The following is a 19,318-nucleotide window of genomic DNA, read 5'->3' on the forward strand; positions in this document are numbered from 1 at the left end:
AGTAATGCCAAACTTCCCTGGGAGAACTGGGGAGACGAGCTGGGGGTGTGGTCTGCAGCTGAGCGTGCCCCATGCAGCATGCAGCCTCCGGGCACACGGGAGACACCATTCCATGGAGCTGACACAGAGCTGGGAGCAGAAGCCCAGGGAGGAGCAGTCTGTCATAGCCCAAAGAAAAGCTGGACACATTGGGTGGTTCTGAGCACCATTTTATTGAAGGGCTGGACACCTGCTAGGACTTCATAACAAAAAGTTCACTTCATTTAAGAAAAAGACAGTCTGTTTTTTGTCCCATTCCCTTCCAAAGAGTGGAATAATACTAACGCTGTCTTTTCACTAAACAATGCCATTCCAAAATATACAACATGAAGTGTGGAACAGCCCAGCTTCATATTAACATTAAATATTATTAGAACTTCAGAAACATTCTACACAAACAAATGAAATGGTAAAAAGTTCACTCAAGAACAAGATGGTCATTTGTAAAATCATCATACAAAGTTTGTTACTCGCCCTCCTACGAATTGCAGTTGCTGCTCCCCAGAAGTTGCTTGGGATGCCCAAACACCAGGGAATGCCACAGCGGAGCCCGTGGCTCTGGTCTCAGCCGGAGCAGGTTGGTCATGCCGTGGCGTGGAGACGGCTCTCACGGAGATGCTGGTTGGCAGAGAGTAGCAAAAGCAGCCAGGCAGTGCCCACCCAGAGCCCCTGTGTCACTCAGAGCAGCTGCCATGCCTCTGCTCAGGAAATGCTACTCCTCAGAAGTGCTGCACCAGGACCCAGGAGGAGGGAGGGCATCATATGGTGCCTTCCCCACCATAAACACCCACCCATATTTATTTTGTCCCAACCCAGGCCTGGGCAGTGCAGCAGAGCAGGGGCAGGAGGGGAGGTATTTCTGGGGGTAGCTTTGCAGCACCTCTTTTAAAACAGCAGCATGTGCCTGACTGTGTCTGTGGGAATCACCAGACACTCACAGGGGCTGCCTGTAGCCACAGGAACACAGGAACAGAAATGGCTAATTAAGACAATAAGGAGAGAGCCCCAGAGGGTAATAAGGCCTTTAAGGGACTCCCTGGGGAAGGTATTTTGGAGGCCATGCGAGCAGCGCCAGATTGTGAGACCGATGAAGGATGGAAATGAAGGGTTGGGGGGGGTGCCTGCTCCAAAAAGACTCCCGCTCACCTGCACCACCAGTGCCTGTGTGCTGCTACCAGGCAGGGCAGAGGAAGCTCTGTGGCCAGGCAGGGATGGAGGGAAGACAGTGCTATGGAATGCCAGAGCCTCGGCTCCTCTGTTTGCACATCTCCTGCAGCAGACACAGAAGCTGCAGGCTGCTGGCTGTCCAGGTGCTGCTAGCATCTTTAACTTTCCCTACTCCCAGCTTCTCACTTTTTCACCAGACTTCCTTGGTGTTCTTAAGCAAAGGGAGGGGTCTGGCCTCAGCACCACGGCTTTGGAACAAACAACTGCTGGCCAACCTGCAAGATCCAGCAGTGTCAGACCTACAGACAAGCTTCATTCCACACTCAGGGATGACCTGGTGACAAAGGTCATCCTGGCCTCTCATGTCTTCTGCAACAAGATTCCTCTGAGGCACCTGGTACCCTCCTAATAACACCCACCTCCAGGCAAAAGAGGCTGCAAGGAGAGGGAAACCCTAGCATGGTGCTCTCTAGTGGAGTCCCAAATGTGATGGCTCAGGAGCATCCTGCCCTGCTGTGCCCACCACAGATTGTACCAGCCCACCCAGATGGCAAAGCTGAGGGCTGCACATCATCAGGAAGGTGCCAGATACCCCCAAAACGGCTGTCCACTCCATGGGCCATCTCAGCTCCTGGAAGGCCATCCCCATCTGAGCACAGGAGCAAAAAGGCCAGTGCCATTTTGAAGGGTGAAAAAGAAACTGTCACTTCCACACAAACCAACCATCCTGGCTGAGCAGCTGGTGCTCCACAGCCCGGCACCAACCCTGTCAACTGTGGCCAAAAAAAGGATTCTCCCACCGAAACCTGCCTTCTTGCCTGGGAAGCTGCCCAGCTCAAGTCACACTGCCCAGCTGGAGCTGAAAGACAAACCTGCTCTCCCTACCCAGGGATCCCTTGAGCCATGGCCAAAGGCCCAGCTCCTAGACAGGGCAGGGAACTTGGATCCAAAGGGGAAGAACTGCTGGGATGGCTGAACATGCTGGCAAGTTCTGGCCATGAACACAATACAAGTCACAATTAAAAGGGCACAAACTCTGTGCTCAATTCCAAAACCCAGAGCCTCCTAGCCCCTCTTGCCACAGCTGGAGCTGGGGTGAAGTGCTCCTGGTGCACCAGGGGGACCTGGAGGACAGGCTGCAAAACACGGCCAGGTGGGGAGCAGGACCATGGAGCCACATGAGCAGCCATCACCAATCTGTGCTGTCCTGCTTCAGATTCCCCTGCCATGTTCTCAGTGGGCAACTGGCTGAACTCCATGCAAGGAAGCACCAGGCAATGGGGGGAACCCCAGCCCTGTTAGTATGAACTGGTCTGAGAGCTGTCCCATGAGGTGAGCACTCCAGGGAGCACATCTCCTCCACACAATGAAATACCACTTGTGGGCTGCCAAGCAGGAGTAACAAAATAATCCTTCTTATTTTGCAAAAAAGTGCTTAAGAAATTCTGTACAAGGATTGCTACAGCAGCTGGCTCAGGAGGGATGCAAATAATTTAGAAGCAGCAGCAGCAACACACTACATGGCTTGCAGGGAAGAGGATGAGGAGAAACTTCTACAGCCATAAGCAGTGGCAGATGGTGAAATGTGATCACAGTGGACATGAGCTTCAGAACATTTCTACCAATTAACATTGTGATTTCAACTGGTATCTGATGTCAGCTTCCCCTTCAGCTGCCTGCTGGACAAACTACTCTCCCCATGGACCTTGCTGACGGACATCTGAAGCATGCAGGAAGCTCAAGAACCTTGTCTGGTGGAGGGGAAGCATAAACTGCTTCTTGGCAGCTGAATAAAAGAAGAAATTATTTCCAAAAAATCAGTTGGAAGAACAGCCCTTTGACCACTAGTTGAATTGTTTCTAGAAGTGACAGTGGCACGAATCCATGCGTTAAAAGCATTCCTAGGAGAGTCTCCAAAGCTCTCAGCTGTCACAGTGCCCAGAACAACACAGGCCAGGTTAGGCACTTGGATGAATTCAAAGTGACTAATACAGAAACAGGTCTGAACAAGGTGCATACCACATGCTCAGCAGAGACCACAGTGCTCTGGGCAATGCATTTCTATGGGCCCTGCCAGTTACCGTTGCACAGATCCCTGGAAGTGTTACTCAGATGCCAGTGAATAACACAGGATGGAAGGGACATATGGGGGAGACCTTTGGTTAGATCAGGTTTTAGTTAGCTCTGGTTTGATCAAACCGTTCATCTTCCCTAACAGCAGAGAGCAGCATCCACACAGAGCCCCTCTGCAGCCTCGTGCACATCAGTGTTACATGTCCAGGACACCAGGAGCAGCCACACCTGGGCATGAGTCGAAGGACAGTGGAGCCAACCTGTGCCAGACTGAGGCACCCCCTCTGCCAGTATTGGCTAACGGGCAGCAGTTGCTGGCATTGGCACAGAGGCTGTAAAGCCCCTCTGTTGTTACCTGCAACCCTTTCAGTCAAGCTCCCACAGCACCTGCAAGAGGAAGAAGAGACAACTGGAAGGCAGAGAATGGAGGTCCAGCACTGCCCTGTTGCTCAGGGCCCTGTGGTCTGCTAGAGATGCACAGGAGAGCCGACAGAGACGGGACCGGTGATGAGCAAGTCCCTGAGCATACAGCTATGCTCACTTTCCTGGTGGGAGTCTCAGTGACACAGTGGCATTTCCAAAGCTTGTCTCTCCCAGTGGAGAGCAGAAAACCTTTTGCTGGTGGCCTGGGAAGGACACAGGGCAAGCTGTCATCACCAAGCACGCACAGAACTTAGCTCAGTGCTGGGAAATGCATGGCAGCACTAAGGCTGGATGCTGTGCTGGATGTGTTAAGCAACAGTACAAGTCAAGTCCTTGACTGGCAGAGACCCAAGCTGTAAAAGAAAAGAGGTGATGGAAAAGAGTGGGGAGGCAGACAGCAGTGCAGCTGGGGGATGACACACAGCAATGAGAAGGGATGTGGCCTGGTAAGTTGGCCTCAGGTGCTCAGCTTCCCTCTCAGGCTGGTGGAAAAGCGACCTTGACCTGGATTCAGCCTTGTCGATGCACGTTGTTTTTCCCAGCGGAGGCCAAGTGCTCAGCTGGGATGTCTGTGCTGCATTAGGAGGCTCCAAAGACAGCTCTCAGTGCCCTTATAAGGGTTTGGGAACAGGGGAAGCTGCTGAGCAGCCTGACAGCAATACCACAGGCAGGAGTTCAGAGCCCTCATCGGGAAACAGCCCAAAAGAGAAACACCAGTGCAGGACTTCAAGACCTGGCATTTGAGAGCGTGGGAATGAGAAAGGTCTGAAGGAGTGGGAACAAAAGGAACAAAGCAATTTTTGGCCAGTTGACAGTGATGGAGAGTCCCAGTTCATCCAGCATCAGGTCAGGACAGGGAACTCTCTGCCAGGGCATTTTAAAACACAGAAGCAGAAGAAAATATTTCTTCCTCCTTGGCAGCCAAGCAGTGGCATTCACAGGTCAGTCTTAAACGCTGCAAGTTATGATCTCTAACAGCAACTCAGAACCCAAGTGTGGGGTTCAGAGCTTGCAATCATCCCCTGAATCATAAAATCACAGAAGGGTTTGGATTGGAAGGGACCTTAACAATCATCTTGTTCCAACCAACCTGCCATGGGCAGGGACACTTTCCACTAAACTAGGTTACTCAGTGAAAGAGAACCTCCACCCTGCCCTATGTGAGTGAGAAGAGAACCCAGATGCTCCTCAGAATGCTCAATTTCCCTGCCTTCTCACACTGTCATGAACCTCCTCTCTTTTCTCCATACCACACTTTTCCTTTCTGCCCTGGGGATCAGACATTGACCCCTTTCATAAACCACTGAAATCCAACCAGGTACTTGGGGGGTGGGGCTTAAATGTAAGGATCTGGGACTCCCAGCTGGGGAGCCCATCCCTTCAGCCAAAGTCCACAGAGATTACTAGGTCAGACAACTGGCATTCTGAGCTGGTGAGAGAATGAGTGGATTACACTACTGCTGCAGAGATCTGAGCATACAGCAGTATACGGAGTATTGCCTGTGCCCAGCACAATGCCTCTTCCTTTCCCCAGGACACCAGGTTGTCCCTTCCAGGTGACAGCAGCAGCACTAACTGCTCCTACGAGGTGTGTCTCTTGGGTTTAGTAGATCCCTCTCTGTGGAGTGCAGAGAGCACAGAGCCGTGTTCCCATCCCACAGCATGCCCATGGTGCAGGGAGGTGACAGCAACTATCTGCAGCAGTTATGCAGTGCCTCCTGGGGATGGCAGAGCCTGCACTCCTTCCACACAGAGCTCTCACACCTGCCACACACCTCTCACACATCCCTGATAGCAGAGCAAGGCTGCCACCCACCACAATATAGTGCCCATCTTCCCTCCTACTGCTTCATCTCCACAAACCATGGAAAGTGACTCTCTGTTTAAGTACTGGTATATGCCTTCCAAATTTTTCACTTTTCTACTTTAACTCAAGCTCAAGTGTCCCACTGAGCTCTGGGACTGGCAGGATGTAGTAAATACATTCAAACACAGCCTGTGTCTCTGTTGTGGTTTAACTCCAGCCAAAACCAACAGTCTTCTCTACCAGCACCTGGAATCTGCTCCTGGAACACTCAGCAACAGCAAAGCAGTTACATGGTGGGCAGGACACTACACAGTTCCTGCTAACAATTCCAGCCCTTTGGCTCCAACAGTCACAGTTCATGATCCATAGCTGCACCTGGGGTATAGGAGAGCAGAGTAATGCTAGGTGCTGAGGAGGAATCCTCTTTGGAGGCAAATCCCTACCATGAGTTCAAAACTTCTGCTACCCACAAAGGGAGGAGGCCCCTAAAGACGTCAGACAGACTTGCAGCCCTGTGACACTCCCCCACTCTTATGCAGAGGTAATACCGAAAACAGGATTAAAACTACCAGCTGGTAATTCTCCAAATTGTTTGGCATTCCGGAGACAAACAAGTGGCTACAACACTGCTGCCTCTGAGCTGCTCAAGGGAGCCCAGGACAGACTGTCACAACACTGAACCACAAAGGAATCCTGGCAACTTTCAACAAAAGACTAGCTGAAGGGAAGGAGAAACAAAAGCTATCAAACCCAATCCCAAAGGGATGGAGGAAGTGCATCTTCCCACAGTTCCTGGGCCATATGCACACATATGGATATATAGATATAGAGATAATAAAGTTATAAAATTTGATCTAAATAAAACCAGTAAATGTACAGCTTGAAAAAGAGCAATATCACAGTGCATCAATGTAATAAGAAAGTCCTGTGTTCCCCCCTGCACAAGAGCACAGCCTGCCACGTTCAGGGGAGCGTGGTGGGAAGTGAGCTCTCCGGCCTGCTTAGCTTGATGCTGGCTGGAGTGACAGTCCCACATTCCCAAACAGGGTTCTGGATTTCTGCAGCCAGTTCTGCACAGCAGTGGCAGACAGGCAGGAACAGCACAAGAGTGGGCAGCTCTGTCTGCAGGTTAGTTGGCATATTGGCACCAGAGACACAGAGTCACTCCTAAACCTCTCTGTGCTCTGGTGCCAGGCTTATATTTACTTACTTACAAAAAAATGTGACAAAGTGACGAAACTCAGGGGACACTATGAGAATGGGACAAGGGCTGAATTTGGATCACAGGGGAGAGGTTGACCCTAAGAATCTTCTGTGCTCTCCTCCTCACTTCATCATCGGAGGAAGAGTTGCCCACCTTGATGGTCCGGAATTTCAGCAGGTTCAAAGTGCTCTGAGCCTGTCGACTTTTCTTTCGGACAGGAATGGTATTTGCTTTTTTCCTCTGTGGTGCTTCTTTTGCCTCTGTAGCTCTTCTCTTCTTCTGCCCAGTGCTCTCCTGGTAAGTGCTGCGGTCCTTCCATGTTTTTCCCACCAGAGCTTCCTTATCTTTGATTTTCAAGGTCTTGGGCTGTGGTGCTGTGGTGCAGTCCTGGGATGAGCTGCCTGTGACTCTCCCGTTGAGAACTCCAGAGGCTTTGCAGGCATTGCTCTCCTGCAGCACTCCACCCTTTGGTCCCTTCAGAAGGTTTAAAGCGCACGTGGCAGAATCTGGTGCTTTCTTAACCAAACGCTTGTACCCCTTGCCTTCGGTTATTTTAGTGCTCTTGCCTGAAGAAAACTGCCTTGGTGGACTTGAAGTCTTAAGGAGTTTAAGGTCTGAGGGAGAGATCCCAAGACGCCCTTGTGTGTACTTGGACTCCAAACAGGATGTTGCGGTTTTCAGTGGCACCAGGGCTTCCAGGACCACCGACAGTCTCATAGCTGGATACACGTCAGGATACATACTTGTAGGAAAGCCCACTGCCGCTGCCTTGGATGTGCCAGATCCTGTCTGCTTCAAGGAGCTCAAGAGGAGATTTGTGGAATCCCCTTTGGATACTGGTTGACTGGAGACTTTCAAAGAGCTGACTGGAATGCTGGTGGGCAAAGGGGACACTTTTGCCCCTGAGTTCCTGGCTGGACTCTGAGTGGGCTCAGTGGTGCTGGCACAGTTGCACTGTGTGTTTTCTTCTGTCTGACTCGGTGTGACTGCTGTGCACGAGCTATACCCGTACACATCCTTACTCCTCAGAATCGTGGGCTGGTAGCCCTCCTCCTTCAGGCCTTGGATGAAGGCCACCAGCTGGGTCTCTGTGTCCGAAAGGTCCTTGGACATCGGGTTGAAGACTCGGAGGGCTTCCTCCAGCACTTTCTGCCCTGCAGAGGAAATTCTTGACCAGGAATGGACAGCTTTTTCTTCCTCATTGTTCACTGCAATATTCATGGCATTAGGCAAGCAGGTGCTTCAAAAAGGTCCAAATTACTGGAAAAACAACCCTTGACACCTCAAAAGGAGAAAGAAGACAGTTAGCTTACAGCAATTACCCAAGTTTCTAACACGGGACCTGAAACCATTAAGCCCAGGCATGGATGGTCGCACTGGGTCAAGCCAAGTTAGAAGCATCATCAAGAAAATCCTGTCACTCATTTATCTCTGAAATAAAACTAAAACATCTCTCACAAAAATATCCTCCAACCTAAACAAAGATTTCAAGAAATCCCATCCAATCCACCCCAGGATGAAGGACTCCAACAACTAAATCGGCAAAATCTGCAGCTCGTTTTCAGTTCGAGTTTGACCCACCCTAGCTTTGGATAACCAGATCTCATTTTCCCTGGGAAAAACGGAACCTTTCCCCTGTACACACCATTGAGCCATCTCAACACTAAGAAATGCCTAGCACTTCAATGGCATCCCAGCACCACCTTCAATTTCTCAGCTTAACTGATGCTGCTCAAAAATTGATTCTGAGTCCCTGCCAAAGCCACAGCTTCCTCCTGGAGACCTGGCAGCAGGGCTGGAGGCTGTTCCAGTTGTGCTTCATTGATGCTGAATGCTGTGGCAAGGCAGCACTGCTCCTTGCTGTTCCCTTGTTTGAACAACGGTCCACAACTTGCTGTCACAGCAAACTGGTGTTGATCCAAGGACACTTGCTGCCAAGTGAGGAGGAAGCAGGAAATTCAAGCAGGGCGGTATGAAGGAAACACACATCACCAGGGCCAAGTGTACAAAGGCCTGAGGGACAACACTGGGATCACGCTCAGGGCACTGTGCAGCTGCCTGCCCAGCATAAAAGCATCAATTATTGCTTTCAACAAAAAATAGGCAGTCCAGGCAGAACTTGAAGGGCAGTCCAAGCAGGAATTTAGAATGCACCCAGGAGAACTCTGATCCTAGTGGCCTCACAGCTCCACAGCTGGGTGCTAGACCAACATGGCATAAAATCTTTAGTTTTATTGATACTTCTCAAAATACTAATGATTCATTTTCCCCACTCAGGGAAATGCCAGAGGTGTCAGAGTTTTGGAGAGGGCAGTGCACATGCAAGGAAGCTGTGATGGAGAAGTTAGCGCCTGAGCAGACAGAACAAGGAACTACTCATGTCCCATGTTTCCCCCAGAACTCTGGTCTCACCACAGCCTAGGAGCAGAGCCCGTGCTGCCACCAGCTGCACAAGCAGGGAAGAGACACAAGCCAAGAGCAGCCACAGAAGGGAAAGCACAGGTCAGTGGGGGAGTAAGAACCTCCACATGACAGACTAATCTCAGTCAAGTGCTCTGCAGACGTCATGGCCAAAGAGGGATTTGGAGGAGGATAATGCAGTTGTTCAGAGGCAGGCGGGGGATCTCCCACGAAGGAGGGGAGGCAGGCAGGGAAGCGATTCCCACAAGAGCCCCAGCCAGCATCACCAGGCAGCAGTGAGAGTCACCACCTGCAAAGTGACCAAGCAGTGCCAGGCACAGGAATGCCAGAGAGGGTGTAATGTTAATTCTGATCTAGTAGTGAGGCAGAGCCCAACGAAGAAGCACAAGTAACGACATGTGCTCAACAAGCTGCAAAATGGATCATCTTCAGGCTGCAGCAAGCCCAGCAGCAGCTGGGACATCTGAAAGGGTGGATGTTCTGGCTGTGTAATTTCATGGGGACAGGACTTTCCAACATCCATCCACTTGGTCCTGTTTGGTGCAGTACCAGCTGTATTGGAGAAAAGGCAGCCACGAGCAGACGCACCCCCGGACAGTCTGTCCTCCCGACAGCAGGTTCCCTCACGTGGCACACTACTGGGGGCCCGGGGGGCTACGGGAACACAGCACTCCCGGCACGGTGCAAGCACAGCACCGGAAGGGCGATGCTGGCACGGTTTAGAGGCCCGGCTGTCCGAGCACGGAAAGGGCTCTCCGAGTGCACCGCAGAGGGAAGCGGCTGCCGACAGGGCCGAGATGCGGGGCTGGAGCAGCCTGTAGAGCTGGAGGCCGGTGCGCAGTCCCAAGGAGGGCTCGACGTGGCCGCCAGGTCCTCGCTCAACCTCTCCTTTTGGCCCGTCCCTCGGCGCAGGCGATGGCCCTTCCCGAGCGCCCGTCCCTCGCTCCCGCTGCACCCTCCCCAAGGCTCGGCCCGCCGGCCGGAGGGACCCCGGGCTGGACAGGCCGCCTGGGCTCTCCCTGCGGGGCTACGGGAGGTGATTGGTGCAGACAGGGGGTGCGGCACCCGCGCTTGGCCCGCGCCGGCTCCCGAGACCGGGGGGGCGGGGGCCGGGGCGGGGCCCTCAGAGCCACGGCTCCGCCTCCAGCGCACCAAGGCCGCCGCAGCGGGCGGCTCGGCAGCGCCCTCGCCCGGGAGCCGGCGTGGGACCCGGGCCCGCCGGCCCCAACCTACCGGCTGCCGCCAGACCCGCGCCCGCCGCTGCGCCGCACCCGCCGCTCCAACATGGCCGCCCGCGGGGCGCCGGAAGCGCCGCCCGCTTCCCCTTCCGGTCCCTTTCCGCGGGCTACGGCCACGCCCACAGTCACGGAGCGGATTCGGTCACGCCCCCGCGCCCCGCTTCGCCCCGCCCCCGCCGTGTCCGTGGCAACGGCGGCGCGGGTCGTCCCCGGGCCGGCAGGGGGCGCCGCCGGCGGAAGCGGAGCGGGCGGAAGCGGCGCCGTCACCAGGTAACGGGGTCGGTGTCGGGGCGATGAGCGGCGGGGCCGGGCGACGGCGGCGCCTGGTTCTGCACGTGGACCTCAACAACACGGTGGTGGTGGCGGACACGGTGACGGGGCAGGCTCCGCGAGCGGCGCTCAACACCTTTCTCAGCACCGTCACCTGGGGCCGCGCCGGGGCCGCCGGTGAGCGCCGGGGCCAGGGTACGGGGGATGCGGTGTGGCGGTGGCGGGGGCTGAGCACGTTCCTCTCTTCTAGGCGAGTGGGAGTGGGTGAGCGACCGCCCGTCCCTGCGCCCCCCGTGCCCCGGCGCTCTCAGCTACTACAGCCGCCACGGCCGGGACCCCGCGTTCACCGAGGCCGGCCCGGGCCGGCACTTCCGCGACCTCCACGCCCGCCACCTGCGGCTGCTGGAGTGGCCGGGCCGGCCGCAGGACGCCTTGTCGGTGCCAGGGGAGCCTGGCAAACGCTACCACCTGATCCTGCCCTCCTTCTTCCACCTCCTGGACACGCTGCACCGCGATGGCAGGGCCTTCGCCATTGTCTTCAGGACCTTCGGCACCGACCTGCCCCGCGTCCTGCAGGCCGTCAGCAGCGCTCTGGACGGGCAGCACCCCCAGTTCCCTGCCCTGCGGGACGTGGCGGTGAGTGGCGCCCTGAGGGTCCGTCGTGATGGGGAAGGGCAGCCAGATGGTCCCACGGAGTCCCCCCCTCGTCAAACTGCTCTCCAACTGCTTGACCAGACTGCTTTTAAAAGCATCGAGTTCTCTGGATGGAGCTGTTAGCTGTGGGGGAGCATGTGTGTGCAGATCCTATGTGGAATGGTCTCCTCTTGGAGGATCCCGTGTTGGACAGAGCATGTCTTCTCCCAAGGAGGGGCTGCTGCAGCAGAGCAGGGCTCCCTGGCCCAGAGCCGATCACAGCTGCAGTTTCCTCCCACTGGCAATACACTGGGCAGGAGCGCTGGGAATGAGCTTTAGAAGATGCTTTAGTTATTCTTTGGAGTATTTCCAGGTAGCAGAGATTGAAATGGGGGCAATGTGCAGCTAGGAGGTCATTCCTTTACATCCCTGGGGAGGGGATGATTTTTGTTTGAATGCATTCCATGCCTCCTCTTGTCATCTTCCCACACTGTGGTGGTGGGGAGTCTCCACCCTGCTGCTTGGTCTGCCAATGTGTGAAATAACCTCTCTGCTTTGGAAACTTTTCCTTCCCCATTTTCTGTGGTCCTGCAGCTCCCTGTGGACCTTACCCCTGGCCAGATACGCTGCAGCAAGCGAGAGGTGGTGCTAACACGGGGTGCAGAACGTCTGGCCACACGGGAAGACAGAAGAAAGCTTTACAACTATTTCAGCTCCTTTGAGGGAATTGGAGGCTTCCAAGACCACTTTGACTGGTGAGAAAAGAGGTCATCAAGGAAGTAGATCGGGCATTATCTCCTTTCCTGCGATTCTCTTAGTTTGTGGGATAGCTCATAGTTTTGAAGCCTTGTTGTTGGGGTCCCTATCAGTTAGGCAGTCCCCATATTGCCTGTGGGCAGCCTGATGGGACTCTCACACTTTACCTGAGGTCCCCATCCCCTGGTGTACCTTCTTTTCTCCAAAGACTCCCTGATTTGTCACGTTGATGCAAAATGCCTCATTCCTAGGAGGCCATGGGCAGCAGGACAGGGCATCCTCTGTCCTGCATACCTGGCTCAGAGGGTGCCCTGGGCCTGCAGTAGTCTGCCATTATCCAGGAGCTGTTACCGTCTCCCTCCCCTGACTGTTTCTTCTCCTGCTTACTGTTTCAGGTGGGCCAGAAATCAGTTCTCTTCCCAGGGTGGGAAGCCCCTGTGGATAGACCCTCATGATCCTGACATTCACCACATCTTCATTGACGACAACATCCGGCTGGATGATGGAGACACCATTGTTCACCCCCAGGTAGGTGGCTAAAGGCCCAGCAGCCTAGGGGTGTCCCTGCAAGTCCAGACATATTTTGTCCCCTTTGCATGAGGCTACCAAGGGAGGTCAAGGCATAGCCCTGGTATCACTACATCCTGTGCCACCAGTGTCGGTGGCAGCGATGCACAGGGAGGGTGAGATCAGCTATCAACAATGCACAGCAGGTGCTGGCTGCCTCTGCTCCCCGCTGAGTCAGCCCCGTGCCTGGAGGCAGCAGCAATGATATCAGGGCTGCCAGCCCTGTCTCCCATGTGAATGAAAGGGCAGTGTTAGTGGGGAACACACTTGGCCAACATAATGTTTATGCAGACAGAACTGTGACTGGCCGTTGGACAGCTGTCAATACTCAAACAAGAGCTGCGAGTCCATGAGTGAGCCTCAACCCTTGCCTGTTTCCATCCATATGGAGACAGTGCAGGGGGAAAACGCAGCAGCCAGTGAATTGTCTGGAGTGTTTGCCTGGGAATGGCAAGGGGTGGGATGCTCATTGGATATTCCCTTCCATACAAGCTCTCACAACTTGCACATTTGTAGCTGGTGGCAGGAATTGTTACTGCCTGGACAGACTTGTCAGGAATAGGTGGCTTTGGTCTGTGCCATGCCTGGTTGAGGGGAACCTCTGCAATGACTGCTGCATACAGATTTGCAGCAGCTGGAGCGTGGCTCACACAGCTTCACTTGCTGCGTTTCAGCCTCAGGCTGTCTGTCTGATCAAGGAGTTCCTCCTTTGGCATTGGTAGCCTGCGCAGCTGGTCGGTCAGGCTCTCTGCTAATCTCATGGCAGCCATGCAGCCAGCCCTGGGGCTGCTCCCACGCTGGATCACACAGGTAGGATCCAGTTATAGTAGCAGCAGACATCATGGGAGTCTGGGCAGCAGCCAAGCATCTTCCCGGCAGGGCTCATCGTCACTGCTGGGACCTTGCTGTCCTGCAGCCAGGATCAGTAGGTAGAATGCCATTCTTCCCTCCTCTTGCACCACCAGCTCTGCAGGGCTGTCCCCATGTCAGTGATGGTGACAGAGCAGCACTAGGAGTGAAACAGATTGCCACCTGGCTTTAAGCAGGCCATGGTGAAGATCAGAAGGTGAAGGCCCTGTTCTGTCCTGTGGTAGCTAAAGGAAAAGCTATCGGCAGATGCTTGCCTGGACTCAGCTGCTCCACAGAGTTGTTTTCTTCTAGATGCATGGTATGGCCTGTTTCCTTAAGGAAACACCAGGTACATACATATGTGACATGCTGGTTCAGAGTCAAAGGCACTTTCTGGGAGAGGGGAAAATCTCAAGAAACTTCACCTTCTGCTGTTGCAGTGGAGATAGGATCACCCTGCCCTCTGTCCCCAGCACACAGCCAGCATGGAGGCACCTGGGCAAGGGGAAGGCAGGGCACACCATGGGGCATGTACATTGCTGCCAGGCTCTGCTCTCTCTGCAGGTGTTCTCGGAGCATGGCAGCAGCAGTCCCAGGAGTGTGCCCACCTCGGAGCTGTACAACATTTGCCTGGTGCAAACCAATCTGCTGGAGGCCATTGCTGATGAGGACTATTTTCTGCGCTGTGTGAGGAGGTGCGAGGAGAACTACGACCGCTACCTGGCCTGCATGAAGAAGGACACTCCAAGCCAGCAGTGGGATGGACAGTGATATCACCTCATGGGGCAGAGTGGCTCCAGACTGTGACACCACCCGCTTCCTGCTGCATGCAGGCAAAGTCCCAGGCGGGCTCCTGCTTCAAGCTGTTACCTCTCCAGTGTGCAATGTGCAATGTGGGTGTTCAGTCCTATCAGGAGCTTCCATGAGCAAACACAAGCGTCCTGGGAGCTTGTGTGATGGGATTCTTGGGGGAAATGGTTTTCCATTCTTTGGCAGCGTTGCCCGTGGTGCCCACTTCTGCATGAGGGCTGGGGCTCACCATACCCCAGTAGTCACCAGGCAGGTCCCTTCCACCACACTGTGATACAGGCAGCCTCACAGTGTTTGCATCTCCCTTCCCGCTCCTGCAGTGATGGCTGGTGCAAAGCAGGTGCCAGGATGAGTGCAGTGTTATCAGCAGCATCCCCAGGTGGCATTTGTGGTGTGGCGTTCTCGGCGGATGCCTTGTCACTTCTGTCTGTTTTTAAAGCAAATCTTTTTAGATCATTTCTGTGTGAGTTTCCTGCCTGCCCTTGGCTCTGCCTGTGCTGGTGGGTGGGAAGCGCCTTTCCCAGCGTGTTCATTTGCCTGGCTCAGCCAAGTGGGGACAAAAGTGTTGGTGGAGGGTTTTAGACCCATGTGCACCTTTCCTGACGCTGCTGAGAGACCCCACCAAGGTCGTGCTCAGAATAGGGCTGAGCTCATGTTCTGTCCCTGCAGTGGTGACAGCATAGGGGTTCTCTTCAGGATAGGACGGTGGGTTCCCGACTCCTTGAGCCCAGCACTGTGTGGCTCTGGCACCGGCAGTGTGCAGCAAGGGAGGGCAGAGCCAGGGTCTCTCCAGCCCCTCTCTCTGCGATGGTTCCTTCCCGGCCAGGTGAATGCGGCAGGGGCACGGCGGGCCGGTGGTACCGGGAGGGCCGGCCGGAGGGGAGCGGGGCACGGCAGGGGGGCCGGGGCGGACGCGGCGCCGCCCCCACCGGCAGCGGGCGGGCCCGGGGCGGGCGGAGGCGCGGAGCGGCGGGGAGAACGGCGGAACGGGCGAAGAGGTGAGCGCGGTTCTGGTCCCGGTCCCTGCCCCTGTCCCGCTCCCGGCGGCGGTGCGGAGCGGAGCAGGCAGTCCGGGCACGGCGGAGCGGCCGTCCGGGGTTGCGGGCGGGAGTCCGGGGAGCGCTGGGGGCGCGGGCGTTGCAGCGGGAGCCCGGGGGATTCCGGTGCCTGCGAGCTGTGGGCGGGAGCCCTGTGGGTGCGGGCTGCGGGGCAGCGCGCCGGAGCGCCGGGGGCTGCGGGCGGGAGTGCGGGCAGCGCCAGGGGTAAGGTCGGTGCGCCGAGCAGGAACCTGGCGGGGTCTGGATTGTGAAGGGGAAGCCTCTGCGGGGTACGGACGCCGGGGATGCGGATAAGAGAGCCTCGGGCGGGCGAGAGTCCCAGTGAGTGGGGCTGTGTACCAGCAGCACTGGGTAGCGGGAGCCCGGGGTGCGGGAACCTCGGGAAGCAAGAGCACCGGTACGTGCGGGCAGAGAGCCCCAGGGAGTGGGAGCCCGGAGGGGGCGGACAGGGAGCCGTGGGGCGCAATCGGGAGCCCAGAGGGGGTCGGCAAGCAGCCCCGGGATGCAGTGCGGAGCCCCGCGGAGCAGGAGCTGTCGCACCGCCAAGGGGAGCTGGCTAGCTGGGACTGGCAGAGCAGTGGGTGCCTGGGCGCTGACTCGGATGCTCTCCCCGCAGGAGGCCGTGGGCCGGACCAGTGGCGAGCCGGGCCGGATGGGCGGCACGGCAGGGCCAGAGCCCGGAGACCCCCGGGGCGGCTGAGCTGGCCCATGGCGGCGGGCGCGGGCGCCTTCGCGTGGGCCACCTTCCCCGCTATGCCCACGCGGCGCGTGTACTGCAGCGCCGCGCACCGCGACGGGCAGCTCTTCGTGCTGGGCGGCTGCGGGGGCGGCGGGCGAGCCCTGGGAACTGCTGAGGTGCTCGACGTCCCAGCCCAGCGCTGGACCACGCTCCCACCACTGCCGACGCCGCGGGCTGGCGCTGCCGCCCTTGCCCTGGGCAAGCAGATCTTGGTGGTGGGCGGTGTGGATGCGGCGCAGAGCCCACTCGCCTCTGTTGAGGTCTACCACGTGGATGAGGGCAAGTGGGAAAAGAAGGCGGCATTGGCTCAGCCCTCCATGGGCATCTCAGCTGTGCAGAGAGGTGAGGGATAGGAGCATGTTGTGACTCTTGCCCAAAGTTTGCTGAGCATCCTTGGAGTCTTGGCACAACGCAGCATGCCAGGAGCCAGGATTGGTCCCTGTATGTAGTAGCCATGTCTGCACCCTGGACAGGGATGCTGTGGCATGGACCAGGCTGCAGTGTGGTGGGCAGGGCAGAGGAGATGTCAGGACAGTGGTGGGAGCGGGCAGGGGTGCCGGCCGCACTGGAGGCAAGAGCAGGATTTGGCAGTATGGCTGTGTTGCCATGGTGTCTCCAGGGAGATGATACTGCCGAGAATAATTAGAGAGGATGGCCTTGTGCTCTTCTCTGTGCCTGATGGATGGGATGGAGAGGGGGGTGAGAAGGGTCCCACTGCAGTCAGGGCATTGCCAGGCTCAGGCTTGACTGTACGTATTGTCCCCTGGCTGCCTTGGAGCAGTGTCTGGCTGTAGGGCTCAGCAGTACCCATGCTGCCTGCCCTGGAGGTCATGGGGGGACTCCCAGCCCTTCGGTGCTGCCCACAGATCCCCCTGCCTCACTGCTGCCTCTTTTCCAGATGGGGCTGTCTACGCGCTGGGGGGAATGGGTGCGGACACCTCTCCCCAGGCACTGGTCCGTGTCTATGAGCCAGCAAAGGACCATTGGCAGCCCCTACCCTCCATGCCCACTCCGTGTTATGGGGCCTCTGCCTTCCTGCAGGGAAACAAGATCTTCGTCCTGGGTAGGTGCTGCTGGGGCAAACCAAACATCCCCTGTGCCTCTGCCCTCTCCTTCCTCTGTTCCCAGGCCAGAGAATGACCTGGTGCACCCCAGGGTGGCTCAATGCTGCCCAGCACTGCAGCCAGTGGGCCCCATCCTGCTTGCTGAGCATACCAGTAGTGCCAGGTTTGGACACTGGCAGCTACGTCTCCTCTGTGCATAGGAGGCCGGCAAGGCAAGCTGCCTGTCACCGCCTTCGAGGCCTTTGACCTGGAGACAAGGAGCTGGACACGCTACCCCAGTGTGCCCAGCCGCCGCGCCTTCGCCGCCTGTGCCATGGCTGATGGGGTTGTCTTCAGCCTGGGTGGGCTGCAGCAGCCAGGGCCCCACAACTTCTATTCCCGTCCCCATTTTGTCAACACCGTGGAGATGTTTGATCCTGCACAGGGTGAGCTCCATGTCTCTGGGTGAGGTGGGAACATCTTCTGTGGGTCCAGGATGACTCTGTGGGTTGGGAATGGGTGTCTGTGCCTGAGGGACATGATTATCTGGGCTCTGAACATCAGCCCCTTGCACCCATGGTGAATCCTGCCCTGTGCTCCCTGGTCCCAGGGAGTGATTAACCTGGGGATGTTCTGGCCTTGGTAGAAGGGGAAACCTCAGTGGGTGATGCTCACTCTCTTATACCCAGGTGTGTGGAGAAAGCCAAACCGCACGATCCGTATGAAAGAGAAGAGGGCCGACTTCGTGGCTGGGTGCTTGGGAGGAAGAGTGGTGGCCGTGGGTGGCCTTGGTAATGCTGGGGGTAGGCTTGTGGCCATGTTCCCATCCCCATTCATTGTGGCACACCAGTGATCTGTAGGGCAGCAGGGAGGTCGGCTGTGCAAAGCCAGGGGGTTACTGCAACACTGTCTGCAGCAACATCTCTCCGTGCCCTCACAAGTGCTGGGGAGACCCTACTGCCCTGTCCCACTGGCTGACCCACTGTGCCCCTTGCCCCTTTCACCCCCCAGTCAGGCTTTTCCCAGCTCATGTGCAGCATGCTGGGCTCACACAGCCAATGGTGGCTCAGCTCTGCTGTGCAGGGTTGCAGTGCTGCATCCCTCTCCCGAGAGATCTGGGGAAAGGTTAGTGCCGTCACTCAGCAGAGGGGATACAGCAGGAAGGGCTGCCTGGGGAGCCTGGTGCCAGCCACAGCACCATCAGCCCTGCAGTGAGGGCTGCCAGACCCCCAGGATTGCTGTGGGAATAGGGAATGGTGCTGGCTGCTTCCCTGCAGTATGGTGTTGCTCCTGAGTCCTGCTGCAGCTGGAGCTGCCCTCTCTTATCCCTGCAGAATCCTGGCATGGGGAGAGTGAGGAGTGTTTGAGGGGGCAGAGCCCGCAAGTGTGGCATTAGTACCAGCAGCTATCCCTATGGGGACTCTGCTAATCTTTTTGTGCCCCCACTAACTGCCTCTGGGCTCTCAAAGCCTGTGGAGCTCAGGGCTCCTGTTGAGGCATCAAAGGGTTGTGGAGGGGGAAAGGCAAAGCCTGGAGTGGGGGGTGGGGAGCTGAACAGTGGCTGATGTTGTTGTGTCTTCCACAGGGAACCAGTCCTGCCCACTGGACTCAGTGGAAGGGTTCAGCCTGTCGCAGAAGAAGTGGGAGCCGCTGCCCCCCATGCCCACTGGCCGCTGCTCCTGCTCCAGCTGCCCAGCGCCCAGCCTGCTCTTCATCATCGGCGGTGTGGCCCAGGGTCCCAGTGGCGCTGTCGAGGCTCTGTGCCTGCGTGATGTGCCCTGAGTGGGACCCCACGGACCAGCCCTGGCCAAGCACCAAGTGCCTGAAGACAGGGACAGGGTGTGTGAGCACCCATGTGTTCACCCAGGGTGACCTGGCTCCAAAAAAACCTCTGTTCCATGATGCCAGGCATCAGAGCAGCTGAGGTTTTGGGAACTCCCAACTCCTGCAGCGCTGTGGCAATGAAGCCCAGGGCAAACTCCTGCCTGGTGGGATGGCCATCGCCGGCAGTGTGGAGGGAGCAGTGGTGGCAGGACTGCCGCTGGCCTCACTGCCCTGTCCGGCCCCATCTGTGCCACGGCGTATCCGTGCCGTGTGTGTAGCAGTGAGTGCTGTGTCGTCGTAGACCCAGTCGATGTCTCATGTAGCACAGAGGTGGCCTGTAGCTCAGTGCCTGGGAGGTGATGTAGCACCTCAAATAAATGAATCATGTGGAATTTTA

General features: G+C 56.6%; 3 protein-coding genes across 6 annotated transcripts; 2 read left to right on the forward strand and 1 right to left on the reverse strand.

The window, feature by feature from the left end:
• Positions 1-193: 193 nt before the first annotated feature.
• On the reverse strand, positions 194-10,494 carry CCDC71 (coiled-coil domain containing 71). The gene is made up of 2 exons (XM_086845540.1): positions 10,368-10,494; positions 194-7,995 (listed from the first exon to the last, which is right to left on the reverse strand). Exon 2 carries the CDS (start codon positions 7,932-7,934, stop codon positions 6,750-6,752), a length of 1,185 nt encoding a protein of 394 aa, XP_086701666.1. The 5' UTR covers positions 7,935-7,995; positions 10,368-10,494; the 3' UTR covers positions 194-6,749.
• Positions 10,495-10,588: 94 nt separating this feature from the next.
• LOC147650985 (uncharacterized) lies at positions 10,589-14,713 on the forward strand. The gene is made up of 5 exons (XM_086846943.1): positions 10,589-10,819; positions 10,893-11,278; positions 11,870-12,030; positions 12,427-12,559; positions 14,012-14,713. Exons 1-5 carry the CDS (start codon positions 10,666-10,668, stop codon positions 14,216-14,218), a joined length of 1,041 nt encoding a protein of 346 aa, XP_086703069.1. The 5' UTR covers positions 10,589-10,665; the 3' UTR covers positions 14,219-14,713.
• Positions 14,714-14,937: 224 nt separating this feature from the next.
• On the forward strand, positions 14,938-19,318 carry KLHDC8B (kelch domain containing 8B). Of its 4 annotated transcripts, none has more exons than XM_086846941.1 (6): positions 14,938-15,083; positions 15,932-16,396; positions 16,953-17,117; positions 17,319-17,543; positions 17,787-17,900; positions 18,683-19,318. In XM_086846941.1, exons 1-6 carry the CDS (start codon positions 15,065-15,067, stop codon positions 18,877-18,879), a joined length of 1,185 nt encoding a protein of 394 aa, XP_086703067.1. In that variant the 5' UTR covers positions 14,938-15,064; the 3' UTR covers positions 18,880-19,318. The 4 variants fall into 4 exon arrangements, with proteins under 4 accessions (XP_086703067.1, XP_023791039.2, XP_086703066.1 ...); XM_023935271.2 differs by having other exon boundaries at positions 15,013-15,083; positions 17,787-17,888; XM_086846940.1 differs by lacking the exon at positions 14,938-15,083 and adding an exon at positions 15,209-15,255.

The sequence above is a fragment of the Cyanistes caeruleus genome, chromosome 11 (assembly GCF_971803275.1).
Source record: "Cyanistes caeruleus chromosome 11, bCyaCae1.hap1.1, whole genome shotgun sequence".
NCBI lineage: Eukaryota > Metazoa > Chordata > Aves > Passeriformes > Paridae > Cyanistes > Cyanistes caeruleus.

Bases quoted from the DNA above. Each gene is read 5' to 3' on its own strand.
- CCDC71 (XM_086845540.1), bottom strand. From the start codon at position 7,934: ATGAATATTGCAGTGAACAATGAGGAAGAAAAAGCTGTCCATTCCTGG.
- LOC147650985 (XM_086846943.1), top strand. From the start codon at position 10,666: ATGAGCGGCGGGGCCGGGCGACGGCGGCGCCTGGTTCTGCACGTGGAC. The intron at 11,279-11,869 runs GTGAGTGGCGCC...GTGGTCCTGCAG, and splicing joins CTGCCCTGCGGGACGTGGCG to CTCCCTGTGGACCTTACCCC. The intron at 12,031-12,426 runs GTGAGAAAAGAG...TTACTGTTTCAG, and splicing joins TTCCAAGACCACTTTGACTG to GTGGGCCAGAAATCAGTTCT.
- KLHDC8B (XM_086846941.1), top strand. The intron at 17,118-17,318 runs GTAGGTGCTGCT...CTCTGTGCATAG, and splicing joins AAACAAGATCTTCGTCCTGG to GAGGCCGGCAAGGCAAGCTG. The intron at 17,901-18,682 runs GTAGGCTTGTGG...TGTCTTCCACAG, and splicing joins TGGCCTTGGTAATGCTGGGG to GGAACCAGTCCTGCCCACTG.